Source organism: Hyla sarda, chromosome 4, assembly GCF_029499605.1.
Source record: "Hyla sarda isolate aHylSar1 chromosome 4, aHylSar1.hap1, whole genome shotgun sequence".
In the NCBI taxonomy this organism is placed as follows: domain Eukaryota; kingdom Metazoa; phylum Chordata; class Amphibia; order Anura; family Hylidae; genus Hyla; species Hyla sarda.
Window position 1 is genome coordinate 98,560,737 of NC_079192.1, and position 23,532 is coordinate 98,584,268.

Genomic DNA, 23,532 nt, shown 5'->3' on the forward strand with positions numbered 1-23,532 from the left:
CTCAGGCTCATTCAAAGCTTTACACAGTGGAAAGTTAACAGTTAAAATAGCAAAGGTTGTATCTAAGTCATGGAGTGAAAGCTTTGCTCTTTGTGGCTGTGATGGAGAGCAGAGCCTAATTGTTCCATGTTTTCTCAAGGTTTGACTCTTCCGGAACAATTTGTCTTTCAGTATACCTATTATTAGAGAAAAGGGTATCTATTAATATCTAGCAGCTACGTAGTAGAATGGGTAGGTGATTGACTATCATACTAGAATCAAGAACAACATCCAATACAAAGGAAAATGGTGCACTAGGAGGGAATACCATTTATCACATCAATGGTTCTAAGCAGTCCTATGCCAATGTCTTCAGCCTAAGTGTGTGTTCACACATTCCAGTTTCTAGTTACAGTTTTTGAATACAAAGTCAGAACAGATCATAAATGAAGGACATGTATATAGGAAAGACCGGGGCTTCTTATGTTTTCAAATCCATTCCTGGTTTTGCATTCAATAATTGGCATTAAAAATCTAATGTGTCAACACAGCCTAAGGTTAAAGGGGTACTCCGCCCCTGGCATCTTATCCCCTATCCAAAGGATAGGGGATAAGATGTTAGATCGCCGCGGTCCCGCTGCTGGGGACCCCGGGGATCGCCGCTGTAGCACCCCGCCATCATTACTGCACAGAGCGAGTTCGCTCTGTGAGTAATGACGGCAATACAGGGGCCGGAGCATCGTTATGTCATGGCTCCGCCCCTCATGACATCACGTCCCGTCCCCTTAATGCAAGTCTATGGCAGGAGGCGTGACGACCACCACGCCCGCTCCCATAGACTTGTATTAACTGGGGCGGGCCGTGATGTCATGAGGGGCGGAGCCATGACGTAACGATGCTCCGGCCCCTGTATTGCCCATCATTACGGGCAGAGCGATCTCGCTGTGCGCAGTAATGATAGCGGGCGGGGTGCTGCAGCAGCGATCCCCGGGGTCCCAAGCAGCGGGACCCCGGCGATCTGACATCTTATCCCCTATCCTTTTAAAGAAAAACTGTCAGTCTGTTCACCCACACTAAACCCAATACACTGGCTTATAGTGTGGGTGTATAAATGACACTGATAGATATTGAGATTTAAAACATAACATTTATTTCATCTTGATAAAAAAGCTCTAAAAATATATTGCAAAGTGTAGCAAAAATAAATATACAAATTTCATGCCGCCATCATGTTGTCCACTTAGAAAACATATATTAGCAGTCTCAAAGATTGTCCACCATCAGTGTCATGTCCACAGCATGCTTTATAGCGGCTACCGATCAATCTGATTCCTGATGAACCGCTAAGAGGGAAACGCGTTGAATCACAAGAAACTGTACCATCGGAGGACCTCATTTACCTGAAAGACTACTCGGACTTTGCCGCAGCAAGCCCAGAAATTCAGTTTTTTTTCTATGTATCCACCATACAGCACTTTTATGCATACTGCCCTGTTTTCACCTGCCATATAAACTCTACAGTCAGTTATTCAATGGACTTTAAGAAAAAATAATATACATCTATGCAGATTGAATATTTGGCACTGTGATATATATAAGGACTATATGCAATAAGTGTCATACATATAAACTGACACTAAGTGTTAGGGCTGGGCGGTATACCGCTTCATACCGCGCTGTCCCCACATCGGGGAACTAATCCTATGTGACCTGCGAGCGTTGTTCTGCCACCTCAATTAATTATTAGCTTAGCCCAGCACTGTCCCCATCAGGGTACTACTCACATGTCACCCGCATGCGCTGCCCTCCTCCTGCTTGTAGCAGCCGCTGGCGCTGACACTCTATACCAGTGGTCTCCAACCTGCGGACCTCCAGATGTTGCAAAACTACAACTCACAGCATGCCCGGACAGCCAACGGCTGTCCGGGCATGCTGGGAGTTGTAGTTTTGCAACATCTGGAGGTCCGCAGGTTCGAGACCACTGCTCTATACTGTGCGGTATCCCTGTGCCCGGGCTGCAAAAAATAAACAAAATAAACTTTAACTCACCTCCCGTTGGTCCGGTACCGGCCTCACTTGTTTCCTGGGGACGGGAACGTTGGACAGCCGTCAACCTATCACCGGCCGCAGCGATGTTCCGCCTCGGCCGGTGATAGGCTGAGCCCATTGTCATGTAACAAGCCGGCTCCTTACATGACAGTGGGCTCAGCCTATCACCGGCCGAGGAGGAACATCGCTGTGGCCAGTGATAGGCTGACGGCTGTCCGACGTTCCCGTCCCCAGCGTAAGGCCAATGTAGGTGCGTTAAAGTTTATTTTGTTTACCTTTTGCAGCCCGGGCATAGGGATACCGCACAGTATAGAGGTCAGCGCCGGCGGCTGCAACAAACAGGACGAGGAGGGCAGCGCTTGGGGGTGACATATGTGAGTAGTACCCCGATGGGGATGTGGGCTAATATGGGGGGGGGGGGGCTAGGAAATACTGTTATATACAGTATATACGCACATTTGGTCATACCGCCCAGCCCTACTACGTGTCACACACAATAATTGACAAGACTGGAAGTGTGTTACTTACCACAAGAAAGCTGTCGTCTGGGCATTATGCAATATATGTTTTGCTATTGAACTGCAGCAAGTGATATGTACTTCTGACGGCAAATACTTGAGACTATGCTGCTGCTATTCCTGATTGCTGTATGACTTACTTGTGGACTTATATACAGTAAATGTGGAGTCTGGAGAATAACAAGTGGAAGGATACTAAGTATAACAACTGAACATTTGTATATACTGTATACTACAATAGTCCTCCTGACAATAATCTTTGAGACTTCTAATATATGTTTTCTAACTGGACAAAATGATGGCGGCATGAAATTTGTATATTTATTTTTGTTACACTTTTGCAATTTATTTTTGGAGTTTAAGATGAAATAAATGTTATGTTTTAAATCGCAATATCTATCAGTGCAGTATAAATAATTGCAATATAAATAATTTATATGAGATCGCCTTCAAATAATTATCAATGTGTGTATTAAGTGCCCTTCATAGTGTGGGTGACCAGGAGTCCAATGAGGGGTCACTTACTAAAATACGACCAGTAGGTCCTGAGATATGGCCCTTAGAAGAACCTCTGCTAAATTCAGTGAACTGTTCGCTAGAGGCGGGGCACCATTGGCTCAATTTACATATTCATGGTCTGTGATTCCACGTCCTAGTGACGTGGAGTCGCTGGTCACATGAGTGCTCTGCTCATTATGGTGTGAGAGCTGAAAATAAAAAAAGAGAGCGCTCATGTGACCAGCGACTCCACGCCATAATAGTATCTGTATTATTCCTGCAAGACCTGGATTCCATGTTGTTTAAATAAACCAGTCCTGGGATGATGGAGGGTTCTAAAATATAGATATAAGATAGGATATAGCACAGCACATTATGTATGCACTGTAAAGCATGGGGGAGATTTATCAAAACCTGTCCAGTGGAAATGTTGCTGAGTTGCCCATAGCAACCAATCAGCTCGCTTCTTTCATTTCTCAGAGGCCTTTTCAAAAATGAAAGAAGCGATCTGATTGGTTGCTATGAGCAACTCAGCAACTTTTCCTCTTGGCAGGTTTTGATAAATCTTCCCTCATGGAGTCTTGTGGTCCTGAGGATCGAATATCAATTATAATTGGCTGGATAACCCATCAAAAACTCTTGGCTGTCATGGCTAGACAACTCTGCCCCACAGTTCAAATTTTTAGGAAGAAATAGGGTTCGTAGGGTAGATTTATCAAAACCTGCATAGAGAAGGAGGGGTGCAATTGCTCATAGCAACCAATCAGATTGCTTCTTGTATGTTCTTTTAGAACACTGCTGGACAGATCCCTTTATTTGCCAAATAATTACTAAAAATGACTTAGCATTTCAAAGTATTTTATAATGTCACCACCCAAATTCATATTTCTTCTGTTACTATGTTTACCAGTTTATTAAAGCAGGGAAAGCCCAGATGGGTAGGTTTGGAACCACTTTTAGGGTGGGGTCACACATTTAGTATTTTGCTACGCATTGAAGTCAGTCGGTAGCAAAATACACAGATGATTTTGCTACCCATTGACTTCAATGATTCGGAAAGTATTATTTTAGTAGTATTTTGGCAGTAGCTCCTATTTACTCATTGTGAGTGCTACTCTGGCGACACTGTTGGCAGTATAGGCAGTATCTTTATTCTGTGAATGAACCACTTACACATGGTATACATGCTGGTGACCATATTCTACTGACAGTGCCTATAGGAAAGTAGTGGCAAATGTTATGTTGTATTTGGCATTTTTTCACCAGCTTTATGCTAAGTAGGCTTGATCTCTAATTTATAGTTGCCCCTAAGTGAATAATAACTGCTATGATGACTACTATACCCTGCAAACGCAGAAGAAGTATGACTCCCCTATGTCTCTATACACACTCTTAGAAGAAGCAGCAGCAGCAGGTTGAGCATTATAGGGCAATATTGATCAGTATAAGCTTTTAATCAAGCTCTGGGGTTAAAGTAATGCTCATTGTAAACTTCTGTAGTCACTTTGCAGTCTCTCTGTTTGTGTATGTCTCTCTATAGCTACTCCCCCTCCTCTTCCCTCTACTCTCTCAATAGACTTGTACTGGCAGCATGTAACCTCTCAGTAAGTGTTGCCTTGAAGGGATTTAAGATGTTTTTCAGAGGGAATGAAAAGTTTTAGGACGGGGAGCAGAAACTGAGCCTTATAAGAAGTGAAAGAAGCATTTTTCTCTGATAAGATATATTACAAAGTTCATTATATTCACGATTATTATTAATTTATGCAAAGTTTGCTAAAACATGAGTAACCACTTAAATGGTTTGTCCAGTTAGGAGCAGCTCCCCTTCTGGACCACCTATTAATCTGATAGAGAGAATATCTTCACTTGCACTTTGATATATCTATGATAGGTCACTGTTACTTCATTTTGTGATCATCAATTAGATCTGGAGTTTTTTTTCCAGCCAACCTTTTTTGAGTAATTCAGAATCTCAGCCTGAAAGCAGCATCTGGGCTGTCAGTATTATATGCACAATTAGTATTGTGGTTGTTATGTCACCTCGTATTATATTTCACACAGATTGTGATACATGAGGAAAACACCTTTTATCCATCAGTGATTGTAATCACTATATCAGTTTTCATCATAATGTGCAAAGCAAACACATTTGGAGAAAAAAATACTGCGCACCTGTGTACATGTTTACAACTTTGTATATACTGTATAATATGTTTCTATATATATATATATATATATATATATATATATATATATATATAGTATATATAAATATATATATATATATATATATAATTAATACTTAGCAGAGCCTATTTTTTCTTATAGACTACTTATGTTCTGTATATGGATTCAACTATGTGCTAGAAACATTTTAGGATTCTTGTCCATGTTGCTATTACAGCATTGTGTTTTTTCAGTGAATGTGTTGTCTGAGCATTCCTGCTATGAATATTCAAATACGTAACATACTACATGTGTTTTATAGGAACAATCCTGAGATTTTTTTGTTAATTTCTTTTAGCCATTATTAGTCATAGGCAAATGGGTAGACTGTGGTTAAGAGGATGCACATGGTTAAAGGAGTATTCCCATAATGCTAGACTAGGCCATTGCTTTGTTTGGTAGGGACTGGCCATTGGGAACTTCACCAATCTTAAGAATGAAAGGGTTATCACTTCTTTCTCCTGCAGTGGTGCCTGGGAGCTTCCTGCACATCTAGGTGCCCAGGAATGCCACTGTTCATGAAGAACTTAAAAAGGGACTAAACACTAAGCCTGCGCCGAGGCCCCTTTTTTTTATTATGATTGGTGGGGTTCCCAGAGGTCAGACCTCCACTGATCATGGGTGATGGCATGTCCCATTAAAATTCAATCCTTTTATTAGATAGAAATACCCATTTAATGAACTTTATGGGGGAGATTTATCAAAACCTTTATAGATGAAGAGTGGTGCAGTTGCCCACAGCAACCAATCAGATCGCGTCTTTCATTTTTCATAGGCCTTTTTAAAAATCATAGAAGCAGACTGATTGGTTGCTATGGGCAACTGCACCATTCTTCCTCTACACAGGTTTTGATAGATCTCCCCCAATGTGTGTCATGAAAACATTGCACCTCTTCACCACCACCAGCCTAAACATGTAGTTCTATGGATTCATGTAGTTTACCCAACTCAAGCATAGTACTGGAGAAATATGGATTACTTGCTATCAATAGTGATTTCAGTCTTCAATTGACTAGTTTTGGAGTTTGGTGACAAATATCAGCAAAACGTATGAGAAAGAACACTTTAACAGAAGTCTGTGGCATGTGCTCCAGATGTACATCACAGATGTGACGTTGTGCCATTAGGATTTTATTCATATCCACTGATGCCCGGATCTTGTCTCTGGGTCATCTGATGAATTATGGTTTATAAAATTATTTGTAATATTGGTCCAGTGTAAATTTGCCTTTGCTGCCAGCTTCTTGTCATCTTGAACCAAGCTGACTATATTTTTTTAACTTCTCTCCCTAACACATACAGCTTCGCTTGCTCTGGGCACCAGTCTCTGTAAACTCCAAAAACTGTTATGCGTGAAAATCACATGTGATCAGCAGATTCTGAGATTCTCAATCCACCCTATCTGTAATAATTCCAAGGTTACTCATGTTACATTTCTTTCTCATTCTAGTGTTTATTCTCAGAAGCTGAACCTCTGAACCATATCTGCCTTCTCTTAAATCATTAAGTTGCTGCAACACAATTGAGTAGATATTTGAAAAGATCCACTGTCGTTGTGCCCTAAATCATAAGGACTACATTTAAAAATGGTTGTCTTTTTAACTCTTTTGGGCCTCGCCTTGTTCACATTACCACTGTGCTCTGCTAAAGGGAGCTCTGTTGCAAAATGACACGAGTTGGGTGAAAAAAAAAACCTGTATGTCTGGTATTTTTCTCCACTCCCCTAAAATAATGGACACCCGAAGGACTCCATTCAAAGTCAATAAGATCATTCAGGACCTGGAGGTACCCATTGTGCACCGACCAGTTCAGGTACCGTTAGGCACAAAAAAATTTGCATAATGGACCCAAAATGGGACATAGCACAATAGTGATGTGAACTTAGCCTTTACCACTTATGGAGACCTGAACTTCTTAAAATATCCAGCTGGTCTGCATATGACTCTGCAAAGATGTTCCCGAGTGTTATGGATTTGCAAGAGAGGAGAACCAGAGATGGTCTATTACTGTCCCTACTTTCCTGACCACTGAATACACATAAAAAAGCCACCAATAGCCCCAGCACCAATATGTCTGTGATGTGAACGCCTAAGAAGTATAAGTTTTTATTATATCCCTCCTCTCAATGTTACAAAAAATACTAATTTAGTATTGGGTATGCTGGAAGTTGTAGTTTAGCAGCGGGTGGAGGCACTCTGCTCCAATGCAAAATCTTTAAGGGGACCTGACATCACGTTTATGCTGCCTAAACCACGAGTCATAGGGGCAATCCCCGGTGGCTTCTACCTGCCCTTCCAGCTGTGGTGAGCCTTGGTGAATGGCGGGACCATGGGGAGCACTGGTGTAGGTGGATGGGGCAGATGGTACTAACCCCAGGGGCAAGGTGTTATTAACCCCTAATGTTCGTGACGCCAGAGTGGTTTTTGGGTATTGGGAACCACCCAAACGATATCTCCTCTATCCCAATGGCTAGGCATTAATATGAGAGCCAACGACCAGGTTATGGTTTAATGGAGGCTTTACTGAGGTCAGACAGTTGTTATAGGATCTACAGCTTGGCCAGGATCCCAGAGAGGTGGCCAGGAACACAGAAGGACCTCGCAGCTCGCTGGGACTAATTGTACTTGTAATGGACTTTAGATAATTGACTTTAGGATGGACTGGACTGTAGGTAGCAACAGCAGACATAGACTTGACTTACTGGAAGTGATGGTAGATTTGAGGCCTTCCAGGTAGTTGGACACTAGCACTGAGACATCTGGTCTTGACTGTACCCCAGTAGGAAAGAGAAGAGAGAGTGATTGCAGCACCGCTGCACTAGAAGGCCATAGGTCAAACTGCGGGTCATGTGTTAAGCTGGTGCTTTCTGGGTAACATGTGATAACATCATGTGAACATATCATGTGACCTCCACAGGTCCTTAACACCTTATACACAAAATACATAACTTTATACTGACTATACATATAGTACATAACCTTGTACTGGCTAGACATAATAATACCAACTTTGTTATGGGAGAGTCACTGAGGGACTCAACCTGACAGGACCTAAGTGTAGTACAGGACTGTGTTCTTTTCCTGGGACATTGCACAGCTTTTTATAAAATATCTCTACCTGTACCCAAACCAAGAGAGAGCTATCAACCATGGCTAGTGGAGTGGGGAGAAGCCGCTGCTGAGAGTGATGATAGGTTTCAGATAACAGGGCTCCCGTATACCATGTGCCTCGGAGGGGACCAGTGACACAAAGACCTTGCAGGTTTGCTGGAACTTGTAGTTGGACTGGAGAATTTAGTGCAGGCCACGCTAGGTAGACAGATGACTTGACTTGATTGACTGGCTGTTCAGTTTTGGGCACCAATCCATAAAAGGGACACTGCGGAGTTGGAAAGGGTGCAGAGATGCGCGACTAAACTAATATGGGGCATGGAACATCTTAGCTATGAGGAGCGATTAAAGGAGTTACAATTGTTTAGTCTTGAGAAGAGACGTTTAAGGGGGGATATGATAAACGTATATAAGTATATTAATGGCCCATACAAAAAATATGGAGAAAAACTGTTCTAGGTTAAACCCCCCCAAAGGACGAGGGGGCACTCCCTCCGTCTGGAGAAGAAAAAGTTTAGTCTCAAGGAGCGACACGTCTTCTTTACCATGAGAACTGTGAACTTATGTAACAGTCTACCTCAGGAACTGGTCACAGCAGGAAAAATTTACAGCTTTAAAACAGGATTAGATACATTCCTGGAACAAAATAACATTAATGCTTATGAAGAAATATAAAATCCCATCCCTTCCCCAATATCGCGCCACACCCTACCCTTCAATTCCCTGGTTGAACTTGATGGACATATGTCTTTTTTCGACCGTACTAACTATGTAACTATGTAACTATGACTTGTGACTGACAGGACGGTGACTTTATCTTACTTGCACTTGACTTGTGGCTGCAGGACTTGACTTGAAGCCTCCACTTCTCTGGACACACACACTAGGCACAACTTTACTGGACCTCAGCAGGAAGCAAGAGCAGAGCTCAAAGAGAGAGAGAGAGATGCTTGCTCCACCCAGGGCTTATATGGGGGGGACTAGTAGGGAGCCCATAGGTCACCTTTGGGGTCAGCTGGTCACTGGTACCTCCTGAGTAACAATCACATAGTACATTTTATTAAAGGCATAACACATGTTTTAATATACGCCATATATACAAATGGGGAAACAACTATAGGGAGCCCTGGGGACACTGAGGGACACTGCCTGACAGGGCAGGAAAGGTACGGGGCAACACCATCCCGTACTGGGCCACCACACATCTACTAAAGATTTTCATGAAAATTCATAAAGATTTTCATGAAAATTCATGCAGAAGCCTATAAACCATGCATATGTATTTACTGATTGCTGTTTCTATACAGGGTGCTTTCTTATGTAACATTCAACTTAATGAAGAGGGAATGTCCAACATTTACCCATCAACTAGAGACTATTAGACAGATCTCCGCCCTATACACAACTTACTCTAATACATCTTTATGTCAATAAATCATACTACTTCATTATGACTGAGGATCAGAAACCAGATAGGTACAGAATCTGTACTGAAAGAATAGGAAAAAGAGATGAGCAGAGCGCCGGACATCATTGTCGCCTAGCAACTGCATGAGATGGTTTAAAAATAGGAAAACTGTATATGAATAAGGTAAAGTGTCTGGAACATACATTAATATTTCATTGTGGTCTTATTATTATAATTATTATTATTTGTATTATTCTTATCCACGGGTAGAAATGTGGTTACAGTTTTACAGTAAATCCCAAGAATTTTACTGTTCGTCTGCTTAAAATCAGATGCATATTATTTATCGACCTATTTACTGTGTGGGACTTAGTTGCAGGTATTCAGTTTAATAATATTATTTTGCACGGTGTGTAATGGAATATTGACTGCATAAAGGAGACTATAACTAGACATACACCAATGAGATTTTTTAATTTGAAAAAGATTTATCATAACCTGTGCAGAGGAAAAGTGGTGACGCTGCCCATAGCAACCAATCAGATCACTTCTTTAATGTATTTTTATATTATTATTTTTATTTTATTGTTATTATTTTTAAAGACCTTTAAAATATAAAAGAAACCATCTAATTGGTGGCAACTGCATCACTCTTCATCTACTCAGATTTTAATAAATGATCAAAACCAATGACCACCGGCGCCTATGAGAAATGCCCGCACTGCAATGTTTGTGTCCTCTGGTGGATCCCTATTAAACCACCAAACTAACCCCAAAAGACCTATGTACATTTAAACAAATAGACAATTACACTTGCGCTGCGTAGGACTTGCAAGTATCTGTAATAAATATGTATCACTAATAAATTATGTATGTATAATGTAAAAATATAAAGTGCTCCAATATTTTTTATTCAGCTACACCGATAGCAAACATCTAATGAAAGCTACACTGCTCCAAAAAATAAAGGGAACACTAAGATAACACATCCTAGATCTGAATGAATGAACTAATCGTATGAAATACTTTAGTCTTTACATAGTTGAATGTGCTGACGACAAATTCAGACAAAAATTATCAATGGAAATCAAATTTATCAACCCATGGAGGTCTGTATATGGAGTCACACTCAAAATCAAAGTGGAAAACCACACTACAGGCTGATCCAACTTTGATGTAATGTCCTGAAAACTAGTCAAAATGAGGCTCAGTAGTGTGTGTGGCCTCCATGTCCCCGTATGACCTCCCTACAATGCCTGGGCATGCTCCTGATGAGGTGACGGATGGTCTCCTGAGGGATGTTCTCCCAGACCTGGACTAAAGAATTCGCCAACTCCTGGACAGTCTGTGGTGCAATGTGGCATTGGTGGATGGAGCGAGACATGATGTCCCAGATGTGCTTAATCAGATTCAGGTCTGGGGAACGGGTGGGCCAGTCCATAGCATCAATACCTTCCTCATGCAGGAACTGCTGACACACTCAAGCCACATGAGGTCTAGCATTGTCTTGCATTAGGAGGTACCTAGGGCCAACCGCATCAGCATATGGTCTCACAAGGGGTCTACAGATCTCATCTCGTTACCTAATGGCAGTCAGTCTACCCCACACCATTACTGACCCACCGCCAAACCGGTCATGCTGGAGGATGTTGCAGGCAGCAGAACGTTCTCCACGGTGTCTTCAGACTCTGTCACGTTTGTCACATGTGCTCAGTATGAACCTGCTTTCATCTGTGAACAACACAGGGTGCCAGTAGCGAATTTGCCAATTTTGGTGTTCTGTGGCAATTGCCAAATGGCCTGCACGGTGTTGGGCTGTGTGCACAACCCCCACCACTCATACCACCCTCATGGATCTGTTTCTGACTGTTTGGGTGGACACATGCACATTTGTGACCTGCTGGAGGTCATTTTGCAGGGCTCTGGCGGTGCTCCTCCTTGCACAAAGGCGGAGATAGCGGTCCTGCTGCTGGGTTGTTGCCCTCCTACGGCCTGTTCCACGTCTCCTGGTAGCACCTCCATGCTCTGGACACTACACTGACAGACACAGCAAACTTTCTTGCGACAGCTCGCATTGATGTGCCATCCTGGATGAGCTGCACTACCTGAGCCACTTATGTGGGTTGTAGACTCCGTCTCATGCTACCACTACAGTGAAAGCATGGCCAGCATTCAAAAGTGACCAAAACATCAGCCAGTGTTGCTTCCTGAGTGGACAATGTGATTTCACAGGAGCGTGATTGACTTGGAGTTACATTGTTTAAGTGTTCCCTTTATTTTTTTGAGCAGTGTATATATCCAAGGATTTAGGACACATCTTCACCTTAATCCCTTGCTGGTACTTAGTATAGGAATGTTGAATTCTCCTTACCTCCATCTAAAGCAGTCCATCTGTAACAGTTTGTAGTAAGGTGTTCTTATTTACTTTGCCTCTGATGGATGGTAAGTAAGAAGTTTCAATCTGGATACACGAAGCTGGGAGATTTTCCTCGGCTACCCCCTCGCCATAGACCACCCCCTCTCCATAGATCACCTCCTCTCCATAGACCATACCCCTCCATAGACCACCCCCTCTCCATAGATCACCTCCTCTCTATAGATCACCTCCTCTCCATAGACCACCCCCTCTCCATAGATCACCTCCTCTCCATAGATCACCTCCTCTCCATAGATCACCCCCTCTCCATAGACCACCCCCTCTCCATAGATCACCTCCTCTCCATAGACCACCCCCTCTCCATAGATCACCCCCTCTCCATAGATCACCTCCTCTCCATAGATCACCTCCTCTCCATAGATCACCTCCTCTCCATAGATCACCTCCTCTCCATAGACCACCCCCTCTCCATAGACCACCCCCTCTCCATAGACCACCCCCTCTCCATTGCAGACATAACATTCGACACACAGTATTTACAAATGAGGATTGGGCATCTGAAGATAAAGTGGAAGAATAGTTAGTTTGTGTTGACGTGTTTAGACATAAATCAGACAATAAATGATCTGATACTACAACCAGTTTGTTGGATTTAAAAAAAGCTTTTTCTGAGAAAATAGAAAGTACTCCAAAACTAATAAAAGAGATATACAAATACAAGAGGAGTGAGTACTCAGTGAACACTAAAAAACATGACCATCCTATAGGCCACTAAACTGTATCTTACAAAAAGTAAAATTAAGAATTAACCGCTATGGTTTACCAGAGAAGAGAAGTATTATAAGAAAAGAAGTTTGTCTGTAAGAAGTATAAAGAAACTGGAAGAGTAGCTGACAGGAAGGTGTATACATTTAGACAGAAGGAGGCAAAACATATTATTAATACTTCTAAGGCATCAAAGGATGAACAAATGTCCGATGTTACTGAAAGGAAAAAGAAAAGGTACAAATTATAAATGAGTAAAATAGTTGTATTAATGGGGAAGATGCAATTGGTGACCAATTGAATAGTTACTTTTGTTCTTTTTATTTTTTTTATTCAGAAGATGGTTTTAAAAATCATAATATGTTTGAGTGTGGCATTACAATAATATATTTGTAGGGATATTTAGAGTACAACTCACCCAGGCAAATGGACATGGAACCTTGTGAGACAGTCATTCCAGGATAAGAAACTGGAGGTGAATGGACACCATGTCAGAGAATAGTAGGGGAAAGTCCAGCAGCAGGTTAAAATCAATATCCTTTATTCTAATCCATCAAAAACAAAATAGGTGGTCCCTATAACTGATGTGTTTCATTCTGGTTAAGGGCCATATCAGCTTGAAACATGTTAGTTATAAGGACCATCATTTTGTTAATGCAACCTGCTGGGGACTTTTCCACTACAATCAATCCTCTTGGAATAACATATAGATGTAAGGGGAGACCGATGTTTTAGGGGAACTTCTGTGTTTAAAGTTGAATAAGGCCAGATGGCTTCCCCCCTCGAGTTCTTAAAGGGGTATTGTAGGATTTTTTTTTTTTATTTGACTATGGTACAGGGGCTGTAAAGTTAGTGTAGTTCATAATATAGTGTCTGTACTTTTCTCTAAAGGCTGGTCTCGTATTCTTATGTGATCTTTGCTCTGGATGTTCATTTTTACCAGCATACGAAATTACTCCATTCTCGGGTATTTCCCAGGATGCAATGCAGCCGAGATCTGACATCACTATTCAGGTGATGACAGGGAGCCTGTCTGCTTCAAAGTTGGAGTGACCACAGGGAATTAGCAACAGCAGGAGGCACCCTGATTTGAAAGCATTGACCTTTTTCATTGAATCCAGCTTGTTTGTTGTTCAGTGGGTGGGGTGGCTGATGTGTGGGAGGTAAGAAAGTGGAATTCTGGGATTTGTAGTTAAAAAAAAAGAAAACTTCAACAGGAAATACTCAATTCACAAAAAGAAAGCCACATCATTATGGTAATCTCACAACATAGCCATTTAACCCAAAGACAAGCGCAGATCCTTCCTAAGCATGTCCATTACTGTCTGGAAAGTAGGTGCTAAAACCACCTTATGGTGGATAACCCCTTTAAAGAAGAATCTGTGATTGCTTTACCCCTTAATTATCTATGTAACCAATCCCTTCTAACAGGAGACATTCCCGCAGAGAGAGAGAGGAAGAAGCTAGTAACTACAGGTTAGTTAGCCATTAATAGTAAATATTATGGAAACTCTCCTAAAACATTGACCCCCTAAAAGCTAACACAATTTTGGACCCAAAACATCATGTCTTTACTAAGGAAAGATCATGTCAAACTAATCCTATTGATTTATTTGACAGTGTCACAAAAGTCTCTAGGATGTAGATGGTGCAGTGGATATCACCTACCTGTACTTTTGCTGAAGGATAGGTATCAGTGGGTTGATGTTAATGGTGTATATAGAAAGCAGACACTAGTGGTGACCACCAGGCTTTGTTCTGGGTCCTATTCTTTTTTAATATGTTTGTAAGTGACATAGAAGTGTGCAGTAGGCTTCCTGGAGGTGTTTGTTAATCAAAAATAATTTCACTTTACGTGATAAAAGGGGCGTAACTATGGAAATGGCACTTCTGTATTTTCAGATGTAAAATAATGGATTTGGGGAGAAGCTTGTGAGTATTATATTGGCAGCACTCTGTGAGCGAAGAGTTCAGAAGAGAAGGATTTAGGGGTAATGGTGCCTGATGGTTGAAAGTAAGCGGGACAACTACAATACCTCACACTACCACTAGAAATGGTATGGTTATTTCAAGTATGAACTGGCTTGCAGCCAATAAGGGCTTTGAACTCAGCAAACAGTTGATTGGTGGGATGCTGGGGGTCATGCCCATGCCAAACTAATATTAAATAGTACTCCAGGGAACTAAACTTTTCAAACAGGCTTATCAGATTGCGCTTCCGCCTCTCACCATCTTGAGCAGGGGCAAGTGACGGCCTGCTCAGCAATTCACTGACTGCAGCAATGTCCGGCCTCAGCCAGTAATTGGCTCAGCAGGCCCTCTCTTTCTCTTGTCTAGGAAGGTGGGGGGGCGAAAGCGCATTGAGGGCAGGGTAAGTAGCTGGGGAACCATACAGGAGATTGTGGGGCTGGGGGATGGTGTCCTAGGGGTCAGACACCCCCGTGATCAGACACATCCCCTATCCTGTGGATAGGGGATAGGTGTTTGATAAGTTTGGTTCCCTGGAGTACCCCTTTAATGGCCTTATCCAAGGATGGTGATATTGAGGTTATATGGACTGTACTTATAGGACTGTTCCATATCCTGTCAGTATAGAAGATACACACATTATTTTACTCAATAAACCTCTATTTTGTTCCTCTGTGTTTTAATACGATTGCAAGGCTATGGAAACTTGGTGAATATATCAGCTTTTTTCAAGTAATAGCCCTCAAGGTTCAGGCTCCTGGGCCATCTGCCCATTTGACACTTTGCTTAAAAGGAATACTTATTTTAACTACTATTGAACTGACCGAATAATTTGTCGCAATAGACCTCCATTCATTGACTCTAGACCAAGCTAGTATGTGTAAATAGGAAATAGTCATGGTGTGACAAGGTTGCCCTGCTACATGTGGGAAATGGGTTCATTTAGACATCTTTGTCACATAGATGAGTTTTCTGGTTGCCATAATGTCGCTGTCTAGCAGAAGGGAGACAACAGCTGATGAACTCTGCATATTATCTTGGCTTGGTAAAGCCATCTAGGTTTGAGCAGCCATTTTATTGATTATATTATGGGAGTCAATGCAGTGTCTGACTGGGGATTCCTGAGCCCTGGTTAGTAGAAAGCAGAACTGAAGTAAGTTGTCTTAAAAGCCAGTGGTCCCCAACCCAGTCTTCTAGGTCCACCAACATTCAGTTTTTTTTTTTTTCAGTTAGTATATTAGAGTAGAACACCAAAATTCAAGTTCCGAATACTGTGCGCTACGGGGGTCGTCCATGAACCCTTGTACAGTCAGGCCAGGCCCCCTCAATACAAGTCTATAGACCTGACATCACGAGGGGGCATGGCCGCCCCTGCAGCACGCACACAGCGTTCATAACTAAATGTTCCAAACGCTGGCCAGTGGAGTACCTCTTTAAGGAATGGGTTGAGAACCTTTCTTATAAGCCATGCTATCTTCCCTGGTAACAAAATATGCAAAGTAGCTCTCCTCCAAAGGGAAAAGAGCTTACTCCTCACTGCATCCCTTCAAATAAATGTTCAACCATATCACTAGGTTATGTCATCACGTTATGATCGGTGGTCTCTACTCCAGAGGCAAAGTAAGCGAGATTCAAAGACCATTTGAACCATCTTTGAAGATTATATTAGAAGTTGTCAGTATTGCTATATTGTTTTTTTTTTTTAAGGCCAAGTTGGAAATAACATTAAAGTTGTAGGGTAGCATTTACTCCGAAACTCCTCAAAGCCAGTTAACAAAAGTGTATTACAGGTGCATTTCTGCGCCTTTAGAATAATACGTTTTTCAGCCCTACCACAGGTTTACTGAGCTGAACTCATAGAGATCAATAATGAATATAACATTGAGAAAATCTTTTCTATATGTGATGGCTCAAGAGTTAATTCTGTTGCCTTGCAGTTTAGGGTTGCCAAGTGAGAATCCAACAAGAGAAACATCTGGAATCTGCATCTTCCCCACATGTTTGCCTTATGCACCATATTTTGCTCCAAGAACACAGTGTTAACTTCTTATGGCTTTCTATGAAATTAAACCAGTATGTGTGGATTTGAGAAGTTAGATTATATGTCCCATTAACAACAAGGACTGGAGTGAGTAGATACATTTTCTGAATTGTTTTGCAGAGAAATCATTGCACTATGTCCTAGAACATAGAAGGCCGCTTTAGAATCCCGGGTCGTATTACCCAAATCAGTAGAGGAAATTGTTTTGAAAAATCTTGTTCCTGGGGGAATAACCAGCTATACATATGCAATAGTGTATATAACATATAGGAAATTCAGGCAGATGTTATGGAGCACAATGAAAGAAGTGGATCATCTCAGATTAGCTTCCTTTCTTTACCTCATTGATGCTGTGTAACTGCAGAGAGGTCCTCCGGAGAACACGTCCAATGGTAACACCTCCTTTATTTCCTCCTAAATGTAGGGATATGCTGGTGTAGTAGGAGTGTGCACCAATGCAATTGATGCTATGAGCCCCCTCAGTTCTATGTATAATGTTATAAATGCATTACTGCGGAACAATGCAATCTATTTTTGTAGTTTGTAATATTCACACATGGTATTTTTTATGGGTGGGGGGGAAATAGACATTACTTGAACTTGGTGTCCAGTTTCATGCTGTCCATAGAAGTATAAGAAAAAGGCAAGAGGAGGTGGGAGGTACAGAGTGAGACAGAGAGATACTTAGAGACTGCTAAATGCTCTAGTACAGGCATAAACAAACCTTTGACACCGCAGATGTTTTGGACTACATCTCCCATGATGCTCCTATAGCCAAAATGCTGCCAAATCATCATGGGAGTTGTAGTCCAAAACAGCTGCAGTGCTAAAGGTTGCCTATGCCTGCTCTAGTAAATGTTATATCTCACCCCAGTGCTGGAATTCCTAGTACTACATTATAATGTTCTCCATGCTGCTGCTGCTACTGAGGGTGTGCTGTTGAGATATAAGGGAGCAGGTTGCCTTTGTCTGTGCGGTGTATGGGAGACATCATAGTGTTTAGTCTTTAAGATTAGCTCAGGGACAACTAAAAATATAGATGAAGCCTGCAGAGATTTATAGAATTATATAATAGTCAGAAGTAATGTTTATTCTAATGTGCACACACAATACAGCTTATCCTGAAAACAACAGCTCCCCTTAGGCATAGAAAGAGCAATGAGGAACATAGGAAACATTTGTCATGTAACATGGTATTCTATTATATCACATGAACAAAGAGGAATACTCCTTTTTTATATGTAGCTTCTGCTTGAGTCCTATGTGTTGGTTGTACATTGTTGCGCCCTTCAATGCTCATCCAAAATGTAAAGCCCCTGCATAGGTGTCCCAAACTCGCTTCCTACTAAAGTGACAGATTATGGCAACTAAAATGTTTTAGCCCTTATGTTAAAGCATTCTTATGGCGCATCTTAGTTTGTCTGAATAATAGTGTTAATTGTTGTTTCTTGTCTCTTTGTTGTAGGAGAAGGCACCTGGCTAGACCTTGGCTGCCGTCCTGGCCCCACAGATACAACTCTCCTGCCAGGTCAGGAAGCCATCTTGCATTGTGACCTTGATGACACAGAGGTGTCCGGTAATGTCACCTGGTGGAAGGATGGAGAGCAACTAACCACAGAAGACTTCAATGTGCTTCTTGATGGATCGCTTGTAATATCGCAGGGAAAAAGAGCAAGCATCGAGGGTAGCTACTTCTGCACCATCAGAAACTCCTTTGGAGTTTTGCAGGGCAGAACAGGCACAGTCAGATTGGCAGGTGAGTATTTTATATCTAGACACTTACTATGACAATTACATGTGTCAGTATCAGATATAGTACTATTACTATATGTTAACAATATTAGAATATTGGAGTACTATCTCAAGTTGTAGCTTGGGTGTATAGGTAATCTGTCAGCTCTGTAACAGGTACAGAAATACAGTTCCCAGCAAATGGGTACTAGGGGGATATAATTAAAGGGGTGTTCCGGGCAAAAACATTTTATCCCTTATCCAAAGGATAGGGGATAAAATGTCTGATCGTGGGGGGCCCGCTTCTGAGATCCCCCGCGATCTCCCTGCAGCACCCCCATTAAATGCGGGTTCTGAATCTCCAGTTTCGGAAACCTCCAGGTTTCCGGGACTGGAGACGTCACGCCACACCCCCTCCATTCATGTCTATGGGAGGGGGCGTGACGGCCGTCACGCCCCCTCCCATAGACATGAATGGAGGGGGCATGCGGGACGTCACGTTCCCAGTCCTGGAAACCCGGAGGTTTCCGAAACTGGAGATTCAGCACCCGCATAGAATGCGGGTGCTGCAGGGAGATCGCGGGGGCTCCTTTGGATAGGGGATAAAATGTTTTTGCCCGGAATACCCGTTTAACCATACCTTTAGTTTTGCTGTTCCCTTTTTGTAAAGCTATAAAACTGGCGGTATTGAGTAAGAGCAATGCCTCCTCTCTCCAACTCCCACCATGCCTTACATTATTCATGTACAAAGCTTGGCTTCCAGCCCTGTGTATGTCAATCAGTTAGAGAAGGGAGGAGCTAAACTAAAAGGTAGGGTTAATTTTATCCCCCTAGCACCTATCTGCTTAGATCTGCATATGTGTACCTGGTAGAGAGGTAACAGATTCTCTTTAATAAAACCAAATAGTAGTACCTTAAAGAGAGGGTGTACCGATCACCCACCTTGATATGCACTCGGAGATATGTGGGTGTGAACTTCATTTTACTAATGGAGGAACTATCAGGCGATGGGCAGGATTATACAGTAAGGGTTTGTGTATGTTTAACATTTAGGGGAGTTTATCCCTAATACTCACCCACTGACTGTATAATCACAACCATCACCTGGACAGATTCTATTTTGAAATCAGCAAAAATTTAGCATTACAGTAAAATGCTCATTCTGTGGGAATGCTACGCAGCGCCAATGATGATTTTGCCCCTTCATTGTATAGAAAATCTGCAGCAAAAACCACTGGCATGCTGCAGAATTGAACCGAAGTGCACAGCAGAAGTAGTCTACATAAATAAAGAAATGAGTGCATAAGACCTCAAGTTGTTCTGTTCAAGTTGATAAAGCCATGTTGGCAGAATGAGTTTATTTGTTGGAGGATTTTTTTATTTTAAATAAGTGCATTTATCACCTCCATATGAGGTTAGAGCAGTGGTCTTCAACCGGCGGACCACCAGATGTTTCAAAACTACAACTCCCAGCATGCCCGGACAGCCATCGGCTGTCCGGGCATGCTGGGAGTTGTAGTTTTGAAACATCTGGAGGTCCGCAGGTTGAAGACCACTGGGTTAGAGCATAGAGAGATAAGAAAGACTGTACCTTTATCTAGGGTGCCCGCAGTTCATAAACTTATTTCGGCGCTAATTTCGAATCCAGCCGAACAGTCAGAGAGGCTGGCCAAGTTGCAGCGGCATGCCTCCTCCCCGCCCTGACTTGCTCCCAGCATGGAGACCTGTAAGTCAATTGTGTGGGACAGGGCGGGGAGGAGGCGTACCGATGCCACTTGGCCGGCCTCTCCGACTATTCGACTGGGTTAGAAACAAGGGCAATATAATTTTATGAACTGTGGCTGCAATAAACAAAGGTACAGTCTATCTTCTCTCCCTACGCCCTAACTGCTGAGGTGTGCAGCTCCGTACATTATAGGGAGGTGAAATTGACACTGACACTAACACATTATTAAATTAAAAAACATCCACTTTTTATACCTATTTTACAGCAGTTTTTTTGTTCTGATTTACACTGTGTGAACATAGCCTTAAAGGGGTACTCCGGTGGAAAACTTTTTATTTTTTTTTATTTTTTTTAAATCAACTGGTGCCAGAAAGTTAAACAGATTTGTAAATTACTTCTTTCAAAAATTCTTAATCCTTCCAGTTGAATACTACAGAGGAAATTATTTTCCTTTTGCAATGACCACAGTGCTCTCTGCTGACATCTCTCTCCATTTTAGGAACTGTCCAGAGCAGCATGTGTTTGCTATGGGGATTTTCTCCTACTCTGGACAGTTCTTAAAATGGACAGAGATGTCAGCAGAGAGCACTGTGCTCGTGATTCAGCAGAGAGCTCTGTGTTCCAAAAAGAAAATAATTTCCTCTGTAGTATTCATCAGCTAATAAGTACTGGAAGGATTAAGATGTTTTAATAGAAGTAATTTACAAATCTGTTACATTTTCTGGCACCAGTTGATTTAAAAAAAAAAAAAAAAGTTTTCCACCGGAGTACTCCTTTAATTTACTCACATCCCATGAGACATGTATTTCATTGTATTGTTCTGTGTCTGTAAAGGGCTGTCTCCTTTTCACCTGCACCCTGAACCTCAGGTCGTATTGGAAAATGGCTTGGCAATTTTTGAGTGTGGCATCAATGGGTCTCCGACACCACAGATCACTTGGCAAAAAGACCAGGTTCCTCTACCTTCTAGCAACAGGTAAGTAATCAGGACTAATAGAAATGTAACAATTGGCAGTTGGCAGACTGATCAGTAGCTTGCACCCCAAGTGATCTTATTAGGGTATCCTAATCTTATAAATTGATGGTGTATCACTAGGATTTCCCTTTACTTAATGATCTGTAAGGCTATGTTCAAACCACAGAATTTCCACGCGGAATTCCACTTGGAATTCTGCACAGAAATTTCGCTGCAGCAGAGTCCCACTAGCGCCAACATATAATGTGCCAGCAGTCTCCGGAATGTCTGCACAGAGATTTCCATGCGGACATTCCGACACGTGAACATGGCCTAAGGCTCCAACCTCTGGAACCCCTATCTATTGTTTTATTGTTGCACAGCGACAACCCCCCCCCCCCCCCCTTAGCTACTGGGCCATGCAGGGACTGCAGCTAGCCCTATTCAGAGGATAACCAAGGAAAGACTGTAATGGGGCCAGAGTGCTAAGTCAATGCTGCCCGCTCTCCATTATCAGGATCTGTTGGGTCCCAGAAAAATATGTTGGCATGTACTGTACTAGTAACATACCATCAGTTTATAAGAGGGAAATTGTCCATGATTTCATCTATCCCTGTTTTTAGGGAAGAGTTGGCTGCAAACGGTTCTCACTTATAGGGTTCCATAATTGTCATTCCTTTCTAGGGTGTGAGGGACCAAAAATGTGTATTAGTCATAAAACCTCAATTAATTTTTGTACCAACTTCTCGACCCCTACCGATCTGACTGTCATGATGTGTCTGACTAGCTGGTGTAAAATAGTATTAATTTGGGACTGTTGTGTGTTACCCAGTAGGGATGGTGTAGTTTATTAGTGGGATGGGTTTTATAATGTAATTACGCAAAACATATTACTACGGTATTCATATTAAAAAAAACTATTTTAATTGGAAGCACTGGATGTCTGGTACAAAGTATATGTATACAATATATGCAGGGGTGTAACTATAGTACAGTTGTAGTTTTGCAACAGCAGGAGGCACCTTGTTTAGAAAAAAATGGGATAAATTGTGCAGTGTGTGTATAGAGTGTATTATAATATAAGGGGAGATTCATCAGAACCTGTGTAGAGAAAGAGTGGTGCAGTTGCCCATAGCAACCAATCAGATTGCTTCTTTCACTTTTAAAAAGGCCTCTGAAAAATGAAAGAAGCGATCTGATTGGTTGTTATTGTTACGCCGAGCGCTCCGGGTCCCCGCTCCTCCCCGGAGCGCTCGCTTCTCTCTCGCTACCGCAGCGCTCCGGGCAGCTCCACTGACCCGGTGCGCTGCGATACCGTCTCCAGCCGGGATGCGATTCGCGATGCGGGTAGCGCCCGCTCGCGATGCGCATCCCGGCTCCCGTACCTGACTCGCTCCCCGTCTGTCCTGTCCCGGCGCGCGCGGCCCCGCTCCCTAGGGCGCGCGCGCGCCGGGTCTCTGCGATTTAAAGGGCCACTGCGCCGCTGATTGGCGCAGTGGTTCCAATTAGTGTGTTCACCTGTGCACTCCCTATTTATACCTCACTTCCCTTCACTCCCTCGCCGGATCTTGTTGCCATTGTGCCAGTGAAAGCGTTTCCTTGTGTGTTCCTAGCCTGTGTTCCAGACCTCCTGCCGTTGCCCCCGACTACGATCCTTGCTGCCTGCCCCGACCTTCTGCTACGTCCGACCTTGCTTCTGTCTACTCCCTTGTACCGCGCCTATCTTCAGCAGTCAGAGAGGTTGAGCCGTTGCTAGTGGATACGACCTGGTCACTACCGCCGCAGCAAGACCATCCCGCTTTGCGGCGGGCTCTGGTGAAAACCAGTAGTGACTTAGAACCGATCCACTAGCACGGTCCACGCCAATCCCTCTCTGGCACAGAGGATCCACTACCTGCCTGCCGGCATCGTGACAGTAGATCCGGCCATGGATCCCGCTGAAGTTCCTCTGCCAGTTGTCGCCGACCTCACCACGGTGGTCGCCCAGCAGTCACAACAGATAGCGCAACAAGGCCAACAGCTGTCTCAACTGACCGTGATGCTACAGCAGCTACTACCACAGCTTCAGCAATCATCTCCTCCGCCAGCTCCTGCACCTCCTCCGCAGCGAGTGGCCGCTTCTGGTCTACGACTATCCTTGCCGGATAAATTTGATGGGGACTCTAAATTCTGCCGTGGCTT

General features: G+C 42.8%; 1 protein-coding gene across 4 annotated transcripts in view; it reads left to right on the top strand.

Moving 5' to 3' along the window:
• The window catches only part of IGDCC4 (immunoglobulin superfamily DCC subclass member 4), a 105,751-nt gene that overhangs the window by 30,664 nt on the left and 51,555 nt on the right, over positions 1-23,532 (top strand). For 3 of the 4 annotated variants that reach the window (XM_056571727.1, XM_056571725.1, XM_056571728.1), the window contains exons 2-3: positions 18,405-18,695; positions 21,231-21,372. In XM_056571727.1, coding sequence (XP_056427702.1) covers positions 18,405-18,695; positions 21,231-21,372 — 433 coding nt within the window. Of the gene's footprint in view, positions 1-18,404; positions 18,696-21,230; positions 21,373-23,532 lie in introns of those variants that run through there. The other variant, XM_056571729.1, reaches the window with a different exon arrangement.